The sequence below is a fragment of the Mesoplodon densirostris genome, chromosome 5, assembly GCF_025265405.1.
Source record: "Mesoplodon densirostris isolate mMesDen1 chromosome 5, mMesDen1 primary haplotype, whole genome shotgun sequence".
Taxonomy (NCBI): Eukaryota; Metazoa; Chordata; class Mammalia; order Artiodactyla; family Ziphiidae; genus Mesoplodon; species Mesoplodon densirostris.
In genome coordinates, this window is record NC_082665.1 from 13856106 (window position 1) to 13873505 (window position 17400).

General features: G+C 45.4%; 1 protein-coding gene across 3 annotated transcripts in view; it reads left to right on the plus strand.

Moving 5' to 3' along the window:
* TIAM1 (TIAM Rac1 associated GEF 1) overlaps positions 1–17400 on the plus strand; it is a 138357-nt gene that overhangs the window by 7800 nt on the left and 113157 nt on the right. For all 3 annotated transcript variants that reach the window (XM_060099758.1, XM_060099760.1, XM_060099759.1), the window contains exons 2-3: positions 9818–10265; positions 15761–15933. In XM_060099758.1, the coding sequence (XP_059955741.1) occupies positions 9818–10265; positions 15761–15933 (621 nt within the window). The remainder of the gene's footprint in view (positions 1–9817; positions 10266–15760; positions 15934–17400) is intronic.

Below are 17400 nucleotides of genomic sequence, written 5' to 3' on the forward strand. Positions count from 1 at the left end.
ATCAGATGAAAAATTTGGATCTTTTGGGATCAACACAAGAGACCACCCTTTTGCATATCATTTCAGGGGATCCATGGGTCCTCCAAGGTCCATCGAGAAGCTTCTGGTTAAGAACCTCAGGTTAATTCTTTTTTTAAACTAATTTTTATTGGAGTATAGTTGCTTTACAATGTTGTGTTAGCTTCTATTTGCACAGCAAAATGAATCAGCCATACATATACATAACATCCCCTCCCTTTTGGATTTCCCTCCCATTTAGGACACCACAGTGCATTAAGTGCATTAACTCCACTTAATGCACTGTGGTGTCCTAAACGGGAGGGAAATCCAAAAGGGAGGGGATGTTATGTGTGTTCCCCTCAGTTGTCTATTTTATACATAGTATCAATAGTGTATATGTATCGATCCCAATCTCCCAATTCCTCCCACCCCATTCCCTTCCCCCTTGGTATCCATACGTTTGAAGAACCTTAGGTTAATTCTTCGTGAAACAAAATATTTTCATATAAAGTCCATTTAAAAAAAAACTCTCTTCTTTCACTGCTCCTGTTTGATGCTTCTTTTTTGCCTTCGTTTTGATTTTGCTTTTTCTGCCACGTAAGTTAAGCAATGAGATATTTATTTTGAACAACAGCCCATCCATTTCAACAAGAATATCCCTTTTCTTTGCCAAGATCTTTTTCTGAGGAGTGGGAGGGTGAGAAGGTAGCTGAGAGATGGCTTATATCAGCAGTTCTCAGACTCCTTTGTACTCTTAAAAAGTGTTACAGACTCCAAAGGGCTTCTGTTCGGGTGGGTTATATCTATAAATATTTATCACATTAGAAATTGAAACAGAAATGTAAAAAAAACTTGTTAATTCATCTTAAAATAGCAGCAATAAACCATTACATGTTCATATAAGTAACTTTATTTTTAAAATTTTATTTTCTAAAATCAAAAAAAAAAGCCAGGAGAAGGGCACTGTTTTGTATTTTCGCAACTCTCTACAATTTCTGGCTTATCAGAAGACACTAGAGTCTCATATCTGCTTCTGCATTCATTCTCTTGCGACATGCTGTTTTGGTTGGACTATATGAGGCAAGCCTGGCTTCGAACAGATAGGTGGTAAAGGGAGGACCTTAGGGACCCCCTGAAATTATTTAAGGATCCCTGGTCCTCACTTGGAGAGCTGTGTATTTATGCTAATATAGGTTGGGGAGGTCCAAGCCTTTGAAAATCACATTCTTAGTTTAGTCCGTGAGGAGAGGAGCCTCTGTGTCCCTCAGTGTAAGTCGTGTCCCACCGTAATATGTCATTGCTGGTTTCCCAGCATAACTGAGGAGGATAAAGGGCTGGGAGTGGGAGCTTGGAGGCCTCCCAGCCAGCCTGCTGTGCAGCCCTGGGAGCGTCTCCACGGATCCGCAGGGCCAGAACTTCGGAAACGCCCACCAGCTTTTCTCTCTGTGTTGGGGCCCAGTGTGCTTTGAACTTCCTGTTGACAGAATATCTAGTTTGGGCCATAAAACAGCCCAATATGTCTTTCTCACTTTCTCTCCTTTTAAAAGGATGAAAGAAAAAACATGTAAGGGAGCTCTGGTTGTCTCCATAAAAGACGTAATAAACCCGGATGGCTGGAAGATGTCGAAGTCAAGCTTTCCACTTGGGGCTCATTTGTGACTTCAACTGGAGTTGAGCGTGAGTTGAGCCTGGAAATGACTAGATCTTTAAATCAAACTAAAATGTGTTCCATGAGAAACGCTTTTCTTGGTTGGAGAGGAGGGTGTAAGATGAACAGCAGTTAAGTTGTTCAACAGTGTTTGTGGTTTTTTTTTTTTTGGAAGTGCCTACGACGCCATGCCAGGCGCTATTCTTGGTGCTTGGGATGCATCAAGAAGAGATCCCTGAGCTCACGAAGTTAGTTGGGGTGAAGTGGAGGTGTGTCTGCAGCAAACAGTTAGCATAACAAGTACATGACATGCTATGGGAAAAAGAGAGCAAGGTGAGGAAGAGCGGGCAGTGGGGAATGCGCGGCAATTCTGGATCAGGTGGTTGGGTCAGGCCCCGCCCCTCGGGATGGGCAGACTTGGGTAGGGATTTGGAAGCGAGATGGGAATTAGCCATTGATTTGGAAGGTGGGAGTGTGCCCTGCACCTCTGAGGAAGAACAAAGAGGCCAATGTGGCTGGAACAGAGTTGGGGACGGTGGCGCAGGGGGAAGGGGATACTGCAGAGAAGCTGCACGGGGATTGGAGGAGGGAAAGAGAAGGCTTCCAGCTGTGGGAAGAGGGACTTTGAGTTGAACCTTGAAGGATCGGTATTCCTGGAATTCCTGGACGCAAGAAAAGTTGGGAGCATACACCGGCATGAGTTCTTCAGTTTCACTGGTGGCTGGGTGCATCCGAAGGTCCAGTGCTAAGGCTGGACATCAGTGGAGGGCCTGGATGGACAGCCTTAGGAGCCCTCACCTTGCTCCTGGGAGACTTACCCAGCCATGGCACGCAGGATGGATTGACGGGAGGAAGGTAGTTAGAACAGAGAGTCTGTGGCTGAACCAGGGCTGTGGCACTAGGAAAAGAAGAAAAGGGACTAGGAATGTGATATACCCTGAGGTGGTGAGGAGGGGAAGGGTGACGACAGGGTTTGAGACAGGCACATAGAAAAACAGATGAAAGGAGAGAAGATGATGCACGGACTTAGACATAGAGCTGTCTCCAATCTGGAGTTACCTGAAGCAACATTTCAAGCATTTGCCAACTTACTTCTGAGACTCTTTGGGGCAGCAGTGAGAGCGTCAGCAGCTGTAATTGAGAGAAATTTTGAGTCATTAGAGAGGATGGGACTGAGTGCTGGGAACTTTAAAGGGCGTGGAGATTGTGCCTTAGGAAGGAAAGAGGAAGGAAATAGAAACAGGGTTTTAGAAATGTCTCAAAGGGGGCTTCCCTGGTGGCGCAGTGGTTGAGAGTCCGCCTGCCGATGCAGGGGACACGGGTTCGTGCCCCGGTCTGGGAAGATCCCACGTGCGCGGAGCGGCTGGGCCCGTGAGCCATGGCCACTGAGCCTGCGCGTCCGGAGCCTGTGCTCCACAACGGGAGAGGCCACAACAGTGAGAGGCCCGCGTACCGCAAAAAAAAAAAAAAAAAAAAAAAAATGTCTCAAAGGGAGCTGGGACACATGTAAAGAGGCTAAGAGTGGGAGGTCGAGAGGTACAGTTTACAAACTTCAGAATCAAATTCAGAATGGCCCTGGCTATTTGTGTAGAGAGAGGAAAGAATAAAACCTTACAGTGATGGCAAATGGATACTGCAATATTTCTGTAAATCAAGAATGGCGATTATCAGTAGCAGAGCCTGTTACTTACAGCATAGGAAACATCATTTTCTTAGTTTATTGTGCAGTTTTGCGAATGTGAAAATAATTCAAGGGGATTACATTGGCTGGCACCAGCGTTGTATTTTTCCCATGAGGCCTTGTTTTTCCCAAGTTCCTCAGCAACGCCCATTCTTTCATGTTAGTGCAGGAAGCTAGTAAGTGAGGTCAGGCAGCGTCTTCTCTCCTTGGGCTGAGATGTAAATAAGGCTGAGGATGGACATGACAGTAATTAGAGTTAACACTCTTGTGCAGGTACCGTGTGCTGGGCACCGTTCTAGAAACTTGTGTTACCTCAATCTCACATCCTACAAAGTGTCTTACAAAGTAAATACTGTTGCTATTCCCATTATACAGGTGAGGAAACTGAGGCATGGATTGGTTCAAAATAACTTGCCCAGACATGACATTTGCTGTATTGAGGTTACCACGGGAGGGTATACTAAGAGTATAGTATAGTATAGTACTGAGCGTACCAAGGAGAGAATGTTGGAAACCAAAGACAGTGCTTATGTGTGTGCATGTGTGGCAGAGGGGAGTCTTTAGATTTGGGGGATAAGATGAAGATGATAAGCCAGAGGGGGAATATTTTAGAATTTAATGAGGCAGAAATTGTTCTAATTCAAGGCTTCTGCAGGTCAAAATCTCCTCCCCCAGGGACGTCCCAGGTGGCCCAGTGGTTAAGAATCCATACGTCCACTGCAGGGGGCGCGGGTTCTATCCCTGGCTGGGGAATTAAGATCCTGCATGCCTCGTGGCATGGCCAAAAAAAAAAAAAATCTCCTCCCCCCCATTGAAATTCTGTGAACTCTTCTCTTCTGTATTTACCTTCTCTATACAGGTGTATTGAAGCAAAGCTGGATTCAACGGGGAAATTAAACAAAGTGACCAACATACCAGTTTCTAATTGCATTCGACTTGTAACTGCAATTTGCCAGTTGACCCTCCTGGTCCCTGACTTGTCCCAGGGCCCTTGAACTTTGTGGCTAATTAGCTCTTCAAAATTGTGTTCACACATCTTTAGTACAGCAAACCTGTCCCTCAGAGTCTTTCTAAATTCCCCGGTTGAAACAACTTGAGCCTGTGCCACAATGTGTCTTTAGCCTATGTTCATGCTGGGTGACCCTCCAGTTTTCAAGGCAGTGAAAACAGGCTTTGAATTTACCTCTTGCTGCCTCCACTTTAGTACCAGAGCTCATTTAAGCATTTGCTACCTGGCTAAAATGACAAAGAAAACTCTTGCCTGGCAGCTGTCGAATGTTTTGGGCAACAGCTGGCCACTTGTGCATCCAATGGGAAAGTGCATGCATTCATACTGGGAGACTGCCAATGGAATGGAAATCGGCGAGTGCTCGAAGAATCTGGCTTGGGAGGACTTGTCCAGGGAGAGAGGGATTTAAGAGCTTCTGTATTCCATGAATGTTGTTTATAATTGGAAACCTCTTCAGTGGAGTGGTTCTGACATGGGGAGTTTATTTTGAGCTATTTTTAGGAAATCTTTGGCTGGATCATGCACCATGTTGGGGGTTCTTTCTCTGTCTAGCTAGGGTCTTACCATTTCCCTTGACCTCCTCTGACTTCTGCTTTAAATTTCGGTATTTGGTTAAATATTCTAGGACTGATCGTATGCTAAGACATCTATCTAGAGAAGAAGGAACATGCCTTGCATTTGCCATAAAGACTGCTGGGGTTCTGTGGGAATTTTCCCTGGGGTTGATCATCTGGATTTCTTGCTGTTGGAAGAGTGGGGTGGTTGACAGGGGCTTTTTTTTTTTTTTTTTTTGCTGTATGCGGGCCTCTCACTGTTGTGGCCTCTCCCATTGCAGAGCACAGGCTCCGGACATGCAGGCTCAGCGGCCATGGCTCACGGGCCCAGCCGCTCCGCGGCATGTGGATCTTTCCAGACTGGGGCACAAACCCGTGTCCCCTGCATCGGCAGGTGGACTCTCAACCACTGCACCACCAGGGAAGCCCGACAGGGGCTTTTAAGTGTGGGGAGAGTCAGGTTTCTCAAGTGTGAAGTGTCCTTGAGATGGAGGTCAGGAGGAGGAGTAACCCTTTGGAAAGATGCACCAGGAATGTTTGCATCACAATGATGCTGTCTTTCTTCTGAGCTATTGGAAGCCGTATCACAGTGGCATGCATCCTGCCATTTGAGAAGGATGGGCATTTAGGATGCAGCCTTGGAGCACTCTTTCAGTGTGTAAACCTAGTGCCTCTACATCAGTGTATCTGTCTTTGGTTTGTTCTAGAGATTCTGAGACCTATAAACTTGTAATTCTCGTGTGGCACTTAGGCATCTGGAGCCCTGCTGTAGATGACTGTCTCCCACACTCAAGGTGTAGGGGGATGTGGAATCCCGTTGACCATTCAGGTGTTGAGCAATGCCTCTGGCTGGGTGGACATCATTTCCCACGATGCTGGAGCAAGGGTTTCTGGGTATTTGGCACATCCCAAGCTTCATGACCAAATAGAGGCCGGAGCTGGGCAGCCACCATCTGTTTCTGGACAGGCTGGGTCCAATATCAGTGGGAGGATGTGTACCACTTAGCCTGCTTAACCACCGTGGAAACAAGGTGGAGCTGGCTTGGATCACAGATCGGGAGCATTCTCCAGTGGTTACGCTCCCAAAGTGTGCCAGCTCAGCTGGGGCCATTAGGTCTCTTACCTGGAGTAATCACTTCTTTGCTCGGTTTAATGGTCATCCCAGAGTTGAATACACGCAGCCTGGGCCATTGCAAGGTTGCAGTGTCAGTTGGCATGAGCACGTGTTCAAGTCTGACAAAGAGGTGAGTGTCTATTGAGGCCTCAACTCTTAGTTTCGGTAGAGACATCAAGGCATTCTGTAGGAGTTCATGGTTTGTGGGGATGTAGTAGACTGTTAAGAGACATTCCTGTCCAGTGTCTGCCTCTGTTTCCCTCATCTTCTTTTTCTTCTTCTCTTTCTCCTTCCGTCCACTTTCGAGTCTGAGCTCTTTGCCGGGAAAGTCAAGGCATATAGATGCACAGTCACTCAGTTGTGCTGGGAAAACCTAGAAGGGGCACTGTTGCAAAACAGAGGGGAAGGCATGGAGTTGACTTTTGAGACAGGATCCAGTCAGGTGCTCCCTGCAGCTGAGCCATGGGGCCATCTTGTCAGAGTGGAAAAGGTCGTTGGAGGCATGGGCTCCAACCTCCAGTCTACCACCTGCCAGACTTGTGACTTTCTGAGCCTCAGCATCTCCATGCATTCACCAGGGGGATGGTTTGCAAGGTTCCTTCCTGTTCCAGAGCTCTGGGAATTACAAAATGCCTGGAATTAATTTCTCCTTTTTGTTCTGAAGTCTTTCTCTTATGACCTAGAGAGGATACCTGTGTAGCTGATCTTTACCTGTCTTACAGAGGAGGAGCTCATCTTTTTTTCATTTTTGAGGCGAGTTTATAGCTGATTTTGTCACTTCTTCCAGAGAAGGACTGAGGCATGTGAAAATGAATCCAGATGTTGGTGAGAATCACACAAACTCCGCCTCTCCCACCACCCGTGGTTATCTTGAATAATCAGTGATGGCCAGATTTACTTATTAGATCAAAAGGGACATGTATGGTAAATGTCCTTGCCAGAGAGAAATGTGCGTTGGTAACAGCACTCTCCTGTTTGTATAGAGGACTTTGACCTACTAGATCTGGGTCCTTGATGACCATTGGTGGCAGCTAACAGGCAGGACAGCAGATGGCCAACTGACAGAACCAACAGTCACAGGGTCTACGTCTGAGCCGCATCCATGGTTTCTCTGACACTCTTGAGTCCCTTTACATCCCAGGGACCTAAACTCCATTGCAAATGTCATTGGTCCTTAGAAACTCGCTTAACCACTTCCTGCTACTATGTCCCTTCTTACCTCCTCTTTGTTTTTTCTTTTCTTTCTTTTTTTTTCAAAAAAAGTTTTTTAATTAATTAATTAATTTACTTATTTTTGGCTGTGTTAGGTCTTCGTTTCTGTGCGAGGGCTTTCTCTAGTTGTGGCAAGCGGGGGCCACTCTTCATCGCGGTGTGCGGGCCTCTCACCGTCGCGGCCTCTCTTGTTGTGGAGCACAGGCTCCAGACCCGTAGGCTCAGTAGTTGTGGCTCACGGGCCCAGTTGCTCCGCGGCATGTGGGATCTCAGACCAGGGCTCGAACCCGTGTCCCCTGCATTAGCAGGCAGACTCTCAACCACTGCGCCACCAGGGAAGCCCCTTCTTTTCTTCTTTTAAAATAAACTTTTTATTTTAGAACAGCTTTAGAATTACATAAACATTGCAAAGTTAGTAGAAAGGGTTCCCATATACCACGCACTCAGTTAACCTTGAGCTCTTGGCCGAGGTGGTATTTGCCAGGTTTTTCCACTGTCAAATTTCTACCCTTTGCACACTGTACTCCTTGTTGTGTGTTTCTGTGTTTTTTGAAGGTGTACAATGTGATGATTTAATATATGTATATACTGTGAAATGATTACCAAAATCAAGTTAATTAACATATCCATCACTCACATAATTACCCCTTCCTTCCTTCCTTCCTTCCTATATCTCTCTCTCTCTTTCTTTCTTTTGTGGTGAGAGCACTTACAATTTACTTTCCTAGCAAATTTCAAGGATACAACATGGTATCATTAACTAGAGTCATCAGGCTGTATATCAGATCCCCAGAACTTATTATAATAACTAAAAGTTTGTAACCTTAACCAACCTTAACCAATGTCTCCCCATTTCCCCGGGCCCTCAGCCTCTGGCAACCACCATTCTACCCTCTGGTTCTGTGAGTTTTACATTTTTACGTTCCGCATACAAGTCAATCATACAGTATTTGTCTTTCTGTGTCTCCTTGGCTTGTTTTCATGTCTGGCCCATTTTAAGTTGCTCACTTAAGATCTATTCATGATGCAAGTGAACTCTGAGGGCCCTAACTTAGAATTGACCAGGTGAGATGTGCGGAGACATGGGCACAAGACCTGTCTGGGCCTCGTGCAGGATGCTATTAGTATGTGGCTTGGTTCGTTCTGCCTACCCCGCCATTGCCTCTCATCAAAGATTTGAACGCAGGGCTTCCCTGGCGGTGCAGTGGTTGAGAGTCCGCCTGCCGATGCAGGGGACACAGGTTCGTGCCCCGGTCCGGGAGGATCCCACATGCTGTGGAGCGGCTGGGCCCGTGAGCCATGGCCGCTGAGCCTGTGCGTCCAGAGCCTGTGCTACGCAACGGGAGAGGCCACAACAGTGAGAGGCCCGCGTACCGCAAAAAAAAAAAAAAAAAAGATTTGAATGCAAAGCATTGATTTATATGGCAATCGCAATAGCCCGGTCGTTTTAACATTTTCAAACCGTAATTAACTATTTATGAGACTAAAGGCTTAACAAGTGGTTAAGCCCCCAAACCACATATTAATTTGCCATCTCTTCCTATGTCAGACTCACATTCCGATTCTCTACCTTTGAGTAAAACCAGTCTAATTTCTTACCCATGAGCCTGTCGAGCTGTGCTGTCATTATCTTCCCTTGATGACTACCATTATTTAATTATTGTTTATGGAAATGCCTTTAGCACTTCAGAGCAATTAAGATTCTGAGTTAAGAACAGATCTGCCTGTCCCGGAAATGTTCAACATGCGAGCAGGGGCAGTGATTTGGAAGTTCCAAATGTTTTTAAACTGGGAATGGATACCCGCCATATCTTGGCAGTGCCCCAAGCTGTCACTTGGCCCAGGGGCGGTGAGTAGCTTGCTTCGGGCTCCTAGCATCCCACCTTTGAAAGGGCAAGGTAATCGGAGAGCCTGCATTGGAGCTGTGAGCCCCACAGACTTTTTTTAGCTCAACGTGGAGTGAGAAGCTGCTTGTTTTCAGGAAGCGAAGCTGATTGGAGCCTGAGGACTCTTCCCTGCTCCTGGGCTGTGGGTCCTTGCTGGGTGAGTGGGTGAGGTAGCATATTAGTTATCTTTTTAGTCACCAGATTATAGAATAGACCCCTAACTAGGCCCTTTGTTAAAAAAAAAAAAGTTATCAGTAAAGACTTCATTATCCCTTGGAACCCCCTACATCTGGAATAACTCATCAGCCAGCAGAATTTTCTGGAACTCCAGGCAGGCTGATGAGGGTGAGGGTGCCGAGCTCACTCAGCAGGGCAGTGGGAGCATCTCAATAGCTGATTTGCCAATTACCTAAGTCAGATCATTGATAAGTTTTCTGAAATCGTGCTTGCTTTTTAAAAATGTGTCTTGAACATTCCAAATTGTTGACATTCATACCGGGGAAGCTTCGTGGTTTTCCTGAGCTGCTCTCTGCAGGCAAGTCGGGTTTGTGCGGGTCAGGGGAGTGAGGAATAATTGGTCCGGGAGAGGCTGGGAGCAGCGATGCCCTGTGGGTTGCCTGCAGCTACACAGCCCCTGGCTGGACCGACGGGAGCCCCTGGGTTACTTCTCTGCATGACACACGTCTTCTTTTTTCTCCCTTTCGGCTCCCAAGGATGTGAATGCGGGCGAAGGTAGCGAGTTTGCCGACAGTGGGATCGAAGGAGCCACCACCGACACGGACCTCCTGTCCCGGCGATCCAATGCCACCAACTCCAGCTACTCACCCCCCACCGGCCGCGCCTTTGTGGGCAGCGACAGCGGCAGCAGCTCCACCGGGGACGCAGCCCGCCAGGGGGTGTACGAGAATTTCCGACGGGAGCTGGAGATGAGCACCACCAACAGCGAGAGCCTGGAGGAGGCCGGCTCGGCGCACAGCGACGAGCAGAGCAGCGGTACCCTGAGCTCCCCGGGCCAGTCCGACATCCTGCTCACGGCCGCGCAGGGCACAGTGCGTAAGGCCGGAGCCCTGGCAGTCAAGAACTTCCTGGTGCACAAGAAGAACAAGAAGGTGGAGTCGGCCACCCGGAGGAAGTGGAAGCACTACTGGGTGTCCTTGAAAGGTGAGAGGGGGAGCATCCTTCCTGCGGTGCTGGGTACATCCTGTGCTCCATGGGGGACCTGTGCAAATGATGTTTTTCAATTACATGGAACTTCTATTTCATGCTAATTTCAAATCGTATTTTGTGGTGCTAAGAATACTTAACATGAGATCTACCTTCTTAGCATAGTTTTGGGTGTACCTTCCGGTATTGTTGACTAAGGCACTCAGTCGTACAGCACACCTAGAATGCAATCATTTTATCGAGCTGAAACTTTATGTCCCTTGATTAGTCACTCCCCATTTTCCTTTTCCACCAGTGTTTTATTTTCTTTACTGTTTCACCGTTAAGCTATTGGAGCCTCTCGTCTAGTTTTCTCATATATACAGCTGGTTCTCCTGACAGTTTGAAAGGCTTGAGTTCCAAAAGAATATTTTTTTGGAATCATTCCAAAACATGTGCCTCCCGAAGTGACTGTTTTGGAGGGAAAAATCACTGGTTTGAATCTTATGAAATTGTCATTTAGGGGGTAAAAAATGATGGAATATTGCTAATTTCATAGGGTTCAACCCAGTGCTTAATGGAATGTCTGAGCCATCTATGTTTGTGAAAAAGTCAGTTTTATGGTCAGACTTTGAATATTTGAGTATGTGTGTATATATATAGATACATATCTATATACATGTATATATATCCATATACAATGGTATATCTATATGCAATTGTTTTTCTTTTCATTAGTAAGCATAATACATTCATGTCTTGCTATTCATTATCACTTTACACACACTTTAGAAGTATGTATATGTATTTTTGCAGGTCTGCATATATCTTGGTAGTGTAGAAATTGTAACATATTTGTGAGCTCTGTGTCTTAAAAAGAAAAACACTTCTCAAGACCGCTTAGAATCTTTTTTTTTTTTTTGCGATACACGGGCCTCTCACTGCTGCGGCCTCTCCTGTTGAGGAGCACAGGCTCTGGATGCGCAGGCTCAGCGGCCATGGCTCACGGGCCCAGCCGCTCCGCGGCATGTGGGATCTTCCCAGACCTGGGCACGAACCAGCGTCCCCTGCATCAGCAGGTGGACTCTCAACCACTGTGCCACCAGGGAAGCCCCCGCTTAGAATCTTTGACACACGCTGGATTTGAAGCAGGGTTAGTACATGGCAGGATAGGTTAGACAGGTTAATAAGCATGAAGGATGGGTCCAGAAGGAAGAAGCCTGGGCTCAGCTGGTGTGGTGCACCCATGACTCCATCTGATACTGGATTTCACCAACTGTGGCTGGTATGGAACAACCAATCCTAGAGGCATGGAACAGCCTAGAGCTCTGTGCAGTGGTGTAAATCCCCCCAGGGACAAGCAGGGTTTGGGTGGGCCCCATTACTAATGCTGCCAGCTGTTGCTTCAGTACCTGGTGAAACAGAAAGGGAGCATGTTAATTAGACTCTAGGTCTTGCTGCATGTCACTGAGACCCACAATGACAGTGCCTCAAGCAAGACAGAAGTTTATTTCCCTTCCACCTAGCAGAGGTGGGGCATCTAAGAGTGATGGGCTGACTCTTTGCTGTTAAGTCATCCAGAAGCCATCATTCCTTTTGTCGTTGCTTAACTGTCCCTAGAGCATTGTGTTAGTCTGAATGATTAGGATAGCTCACCAGTGGGTCCAGGTTCCAGCAGAAAAATGGGGGAAGTGGAGGGTGTATCCCTCTGCACTGAGGGTACAACCTAGAAGTTGCCTGCATCTCTTCTGCTTCCATTGCATTGGCCAGAAATGAGTCCAGCCTAGCTGCAAGGGAGGCAGGGATGGGCCCAGCTGAGCACTGGGGTTTCTATTACTGCAGAAGAAAGGGGGTTGTGTGTTTTAGGCAACAACCAACTGTCCCATAGAGGAGTCTTTCCTCTTGACAGCCAGTGCAGGGTAGCTTCCCCTACTGCCAAGGGCCTGTGTGTCTAATGTTGCTGCGTGTTTAGGGTGAGATGCTGTCTTTTCTTCATGTCTAGTTTTTAAGACTTGGTGGGTTATTTCATCTTGTTGCTCCACTTCCAAGGATGTCTTAGGAAGAGTCAGGTTCTTTCTCATGTCCTTTTCTTTTTCGGAAAGTCTACCTTAGTGGTTTCAAAGTTTGAATAGATGTGGAATTCTGGCAGCCATGGTATCTTCTGTGGAAAATCACAGGAATTACTGATATTAAACTTTAAATTTTATTTTCTGTGCTAAATCAAATACCATAATATAGTCTGTATAAAGTGTGTATGACATTTTGAACACACATGTGAAATAGGAACATTGAATTTGAGCACATTCTATCAGTTTACACATATGCACAGCACACTTTGCTTTTAGTTTTCCATTGTGAATTGGGAAAAGTGTTTTTTTTTTTTTTTTTGCGGTACGCGGGCCTCTCACTGTTGCAGCCTCTCCCGTTGTGGAGCACAGGCTCCCGATGCACAGGCTCAGCGGCCATGGCTCACAGGCCCAGCCGCTCTGCGGCATGTGGGATCTTCCCGGACCGGGGCACGAACCCACGTCCCCTGCAGCAGCAGGTGGACTCTCAACCACTGCGCCACCAGGGAAGCCCCCAAATCCCTTCTTCTTATAAGGACAGCAGTCATATTGGATTAGGGCCCACCCTTATGACCTCGTTTAATTTTAATTACCTCTGTAAAGACCTTATCTCCAAATACAGCCATATTCGGAGGCCCTGGGTTAGGACTTCGGCATAGGAACTTGGGGGCATATAATTCAGCCCATGACAGGCCCGGAATTTGTGGTTTAAACAGGCTTCCCAGGTGATTCTTACACTAAATATGAGAATAGCACTGTTAGTGGTGTAGAATAAAAATAATTAGGTGGTTTTTTACTTGGGACGTGGAAGCGGGGGCTGTTTTGTTTCTGCTGTTCTTTAGAGAATAAATGATCAAGGAAGGCAAGGTGTGGGTGCTCAGCCCACACACCTATTAGAGGAGGGAGGCTTCACTTTCTTGGTGACCCAGATCTGAGTGACACAATCTGTCAGGATCCAGGCCCAGAGCACAGAGCTGCCGAGTCCTTTGCTTCTTACTCCTGACAGGTCCCATTATATATTGAGAAACTTGGGGCTTGTCCTTGCCATTCAAAGGCAGGGCTTGCTGCTGACTTGGGCTTGGATATGGAGAAATAAAAAGCAGAGTACCTGGGAACCGTAGGCTAGAAAATTCTCCAAAGTTTCTTTCACTTTTGACAGAATAATTAATTTTACAAAAAAAAGGTTTTATTTAGAATTAATCTCTGGAGTGTCTCCATCCACAACTGAAAAGCATACAGATTATGTTCAAGTGAAGATGAAGGTAAATGGACCTGTTACCAGGGACCACGTGGTTCCCAGATTTGCTGCTTCTCATTAGTCTTAAAATTGGAGCATGTAGATAATTGAGTACAAGGTGATTTTTAACCACCCACTGTCACGGGCGATTATAAACCAACGTTGAAAAATTATGAAAACAGCAATTTGGGAAGACATAAGATGTTCAATGTGTGGATGCCCCGTATCCATTATCTATAGGCTTCAGTGTCTGTTCTCAAACTATGGTAAAGCTATGTTGCTTTTTCTTTTACGGATCTGTTCATCATTAGTGTAATACTAGTCCTAAGGATTATTTAGAGCAAGGTTTCTCAACAGAAGGCCTAGTGACATTTTCTGGATAATTCTTTGTCATGAGGCCTGTCCTGGGCATTGAAGGATGTTTAGCAGCATCCCTGTCCGCTACTCACCTCCTTCTGTTCCCCACCCCCAAGTTGTGACAGCCAAAAATGTCTCCCGACTTCACCAAATGTCCCTCATTCAGCAAGACTGCCCCACCTCAGGAACCTCAGATTTGGAGGACAAGGGCCTCCCCTTTCCATTTCTTTTCTTTTTGTGTCTCTGAATCTATGTTAGCTTAAGACATGGAAAGAGAGGTATAGATGATTCCGAATGTGACCTCTGTGTTCCCGTAAAAACTTGAGATCTTCAAAATAACAGGAATTATAAGAAAAATAGGGTTGGGCCAGAACACTCCGTAAGTATATAATTAAATTATAGGTAAGCAACTTATCACTACAAAACTTAAAAAAATAGAAAACAAAACCCTACTAAAATTACTCTCATAACATTCCTAATTTCCAACAAGAAATATCACAGAAAACGTACAGCCTGAAGAAAAAAAAGTGACTATAACTTGAATGGATTAGAGGAAGAATTGAAACTCCTGAATCATGGAGACAAGGACAATAGTTATAAAACCATGAAATTCAGGAACTCCGTGCAGTAGACGTTTAGGCAGAGCTCACGGTCAGGCTGTACCAAGGCAAACACTGTGAAACGAGTGGGCCTCGCCTGCCAGCGTGCTGCATGCAGCTGTGCTGGGGGACATTGCATCCAGCAGCTGTTACATGCTCCTGTGAAATATTACGGGCTAGGAAAAATCGCCTTTGCACTCATGTGACTTTTCCATTGATCCCCATCGTTCTATGTTGTCAGTTACGAATTTGCTTTACAGAAGTTCATACTGCAGGCACGTAGATGGTACTTGGAAGTCTTTGTGATTCACATGAAGGGTGGCCCTTGTTTGTGGTAAGAAAGGTGCTGAAGACGGGCCAAGTGGCTTATGTTGACGTTAAAGAGTCAGAAAGCTGGGCCCAGGTTTCCCCTGAAATGATGACTTGAGAGCAAGTGCTCAGTGAGTAATTACTAATAAAGTGCGCCTCACGTGTAGGCCATGATGGAGGGTATCTATGGAATCCACCTTGCCACAAATGTAGGAGAGGTTTCTATTGCTCCTGTCTCATTTAGTTTCACAGTATAATTAAGTGTGGACCAGGCCTCTGGCCTCCCCCAGGCCTTCATATGTGTGCCATGCATTTCCTCTTCCAGGAGGGACAAAGACATGGCTGATCTCTAGAAAAACATTTTATAGAAAAGATCTGAGACTGAAAGTCTGTCATTTCTTTCCTTATCCTGAAAGCACCTAAAGCCAGTGTTATATTTTGTTTTCTCCAAGGGCATAATCAAAAACCCCAATAAATTGTGTTCTCTGGTTGCATATCCTGTGAGACATATTGGGAGAGACTCCAGTGGGGCAGAACTGGTGCCGGTCCTCCCTCAGCGGTGCTTGCTGTTCAGGCCTGAGGAGCTGAATGTACAGCCACCACTGGCCAGAGGAGCCGTCAGACCCCCATATGCCTGTGAGGATATCTGTCACATTCTAAAACAGGAAGTAAGATCTTAAAGAACTTGAGGGCATGAATGACGAAACTGTGATTTAAGAGTCTTAACACAACGTTGTAAATCAACTATACTTCAATTAAAAAAAGTCTCTGTCCAAGCCCGTCCAAGACTTAGTACAAGCATAGCCCCATTCTCTTTACTTCCTAGGTTTCACACTCATTTCCAGCCCTTTCCTGGTAACAGGGCACAAGCAACAGTTTCCACTACAGACTTTTTGGTTGCATGAGCCCCAAATACTCACGCGGACCCTCATTCTGTTTCCTCAGGGTGCACGCTCTTTTTCTACGAGGGCGATGGTAGGTCTGGAATAGACCACAACAGCATCCCCAAGCATGCCGTCTGGGTGGAGAACAGCATCGTGCAGGCCGTGCCTGAGCACCCCAAGAAGGACTTCGTCTTCTGCCTCAGCAATTCCCTGGGTGATGCCTTCCTTTTTCAGGTTTGTTGGGCTCCTCCTTTGCAGAGCATTTCAGATCTCTTACCAGATACCTTCGTCTCCTGCCCATGTACCTCACCCTGTTTTCCTTTGAGTGGTGAGTTCTATCTTTTGCACATTATAGGAACAAAAACGATGAATGACAAAATAAATGTCTATACTGAGTTCCAGGAATGATTGAACTCACCCAGAGGCCTCCACAGTGAAGCCCGAGGAGGGGTGTGGGTTGAAGGATTTTTCACTGTAGTCTCGATATCATTTGTGTAACACTTTAGAGAAGGGATCATGAATTCCTTAATTTAGACATGATTTCTGCTGTCAAAAGTTTTCATCATAATATGTTCTCTTCTAATATTACTCATAAAGTAAAATCATGACATAGCAGAAATGACTAGCTATACCCAGCCAGTTTCTCTTCCTCATCTTTTCAGAACTTCGTACTGAAAGTTCTTGAAGGTTGATGGTTAATTGTATTAAAACATACCAACCTGCTTATCACTTCAGGGTTAACATTTGCTTTTATAGGGAATCCTTTGAGTTTGGTCAGTTGTGATATACTTCTTGTGGTGTTATTTAGGCTTTCTTCATTTATTCCCATAATACAGGAATTCCTCAAGCCTTTATTCCATGCTTCCTATATGCTATGCATAGTGATATTGAGAATACCAAGAAGATATTTTGATACAGTTTCTACACTTGAAAGTGTTCACATATAATATGGAAGACAGACATTGGAATGAATTGATCTTTATGATGTAAACCTTGACAGTGAATGGTAAAGGAAGAGTAGGGATGAACTGAGTGAAATTGACAGTGAGGATATTCCATGCCACAGAGAGAGTTGGAATAAAGGCATGGCAGAGAGTAATAGGTTATTTCACCATGTTTCTGGGTTTGTCCCCTATAGTTATTTCCATTTGGGCAATTAAAGTAAGAAATATAAAGTAGTAATTTTTTTTTGTGAACAATCAAAAAGCATGTATTTTTTCTTTCTTTCAATCTATGATGTAAAACACACATAAGGAGGAGTGCACAAACATGAATTTATTGCTCAATGAAGTGTCACAAAGTAACCACCACCCAGGACAAGAAACAAGGTTCTAGCACCCTACAACGTTACATGAATACATGCAGCTTACTGGTTGAATAGAGTGAACATGTATTATATTATCTAAGCCAGAACACTTTTGTTCATCTGGGAATGTCTTCATTTCTCCTCCATGTTTGAAGATAGTTTTGCTGGATATAGAATTCTTGATTGACAGTCTTATTTCAATGCTTTGAAAATGTCACTGTATTGCCATCTGGCCCTCATAGATTCTAATGAGAAATCACCTGTTAATCTTAAGAGGATCCCTTTTATAGATAAGTTGCTTTGTTCTTGCTACTTTGGGGATTTTATATTTGTCTTTAAACAGTTTGATTATGATATGTTTAAATATTGATTTCTTTCAGTTTATTATACCTGGA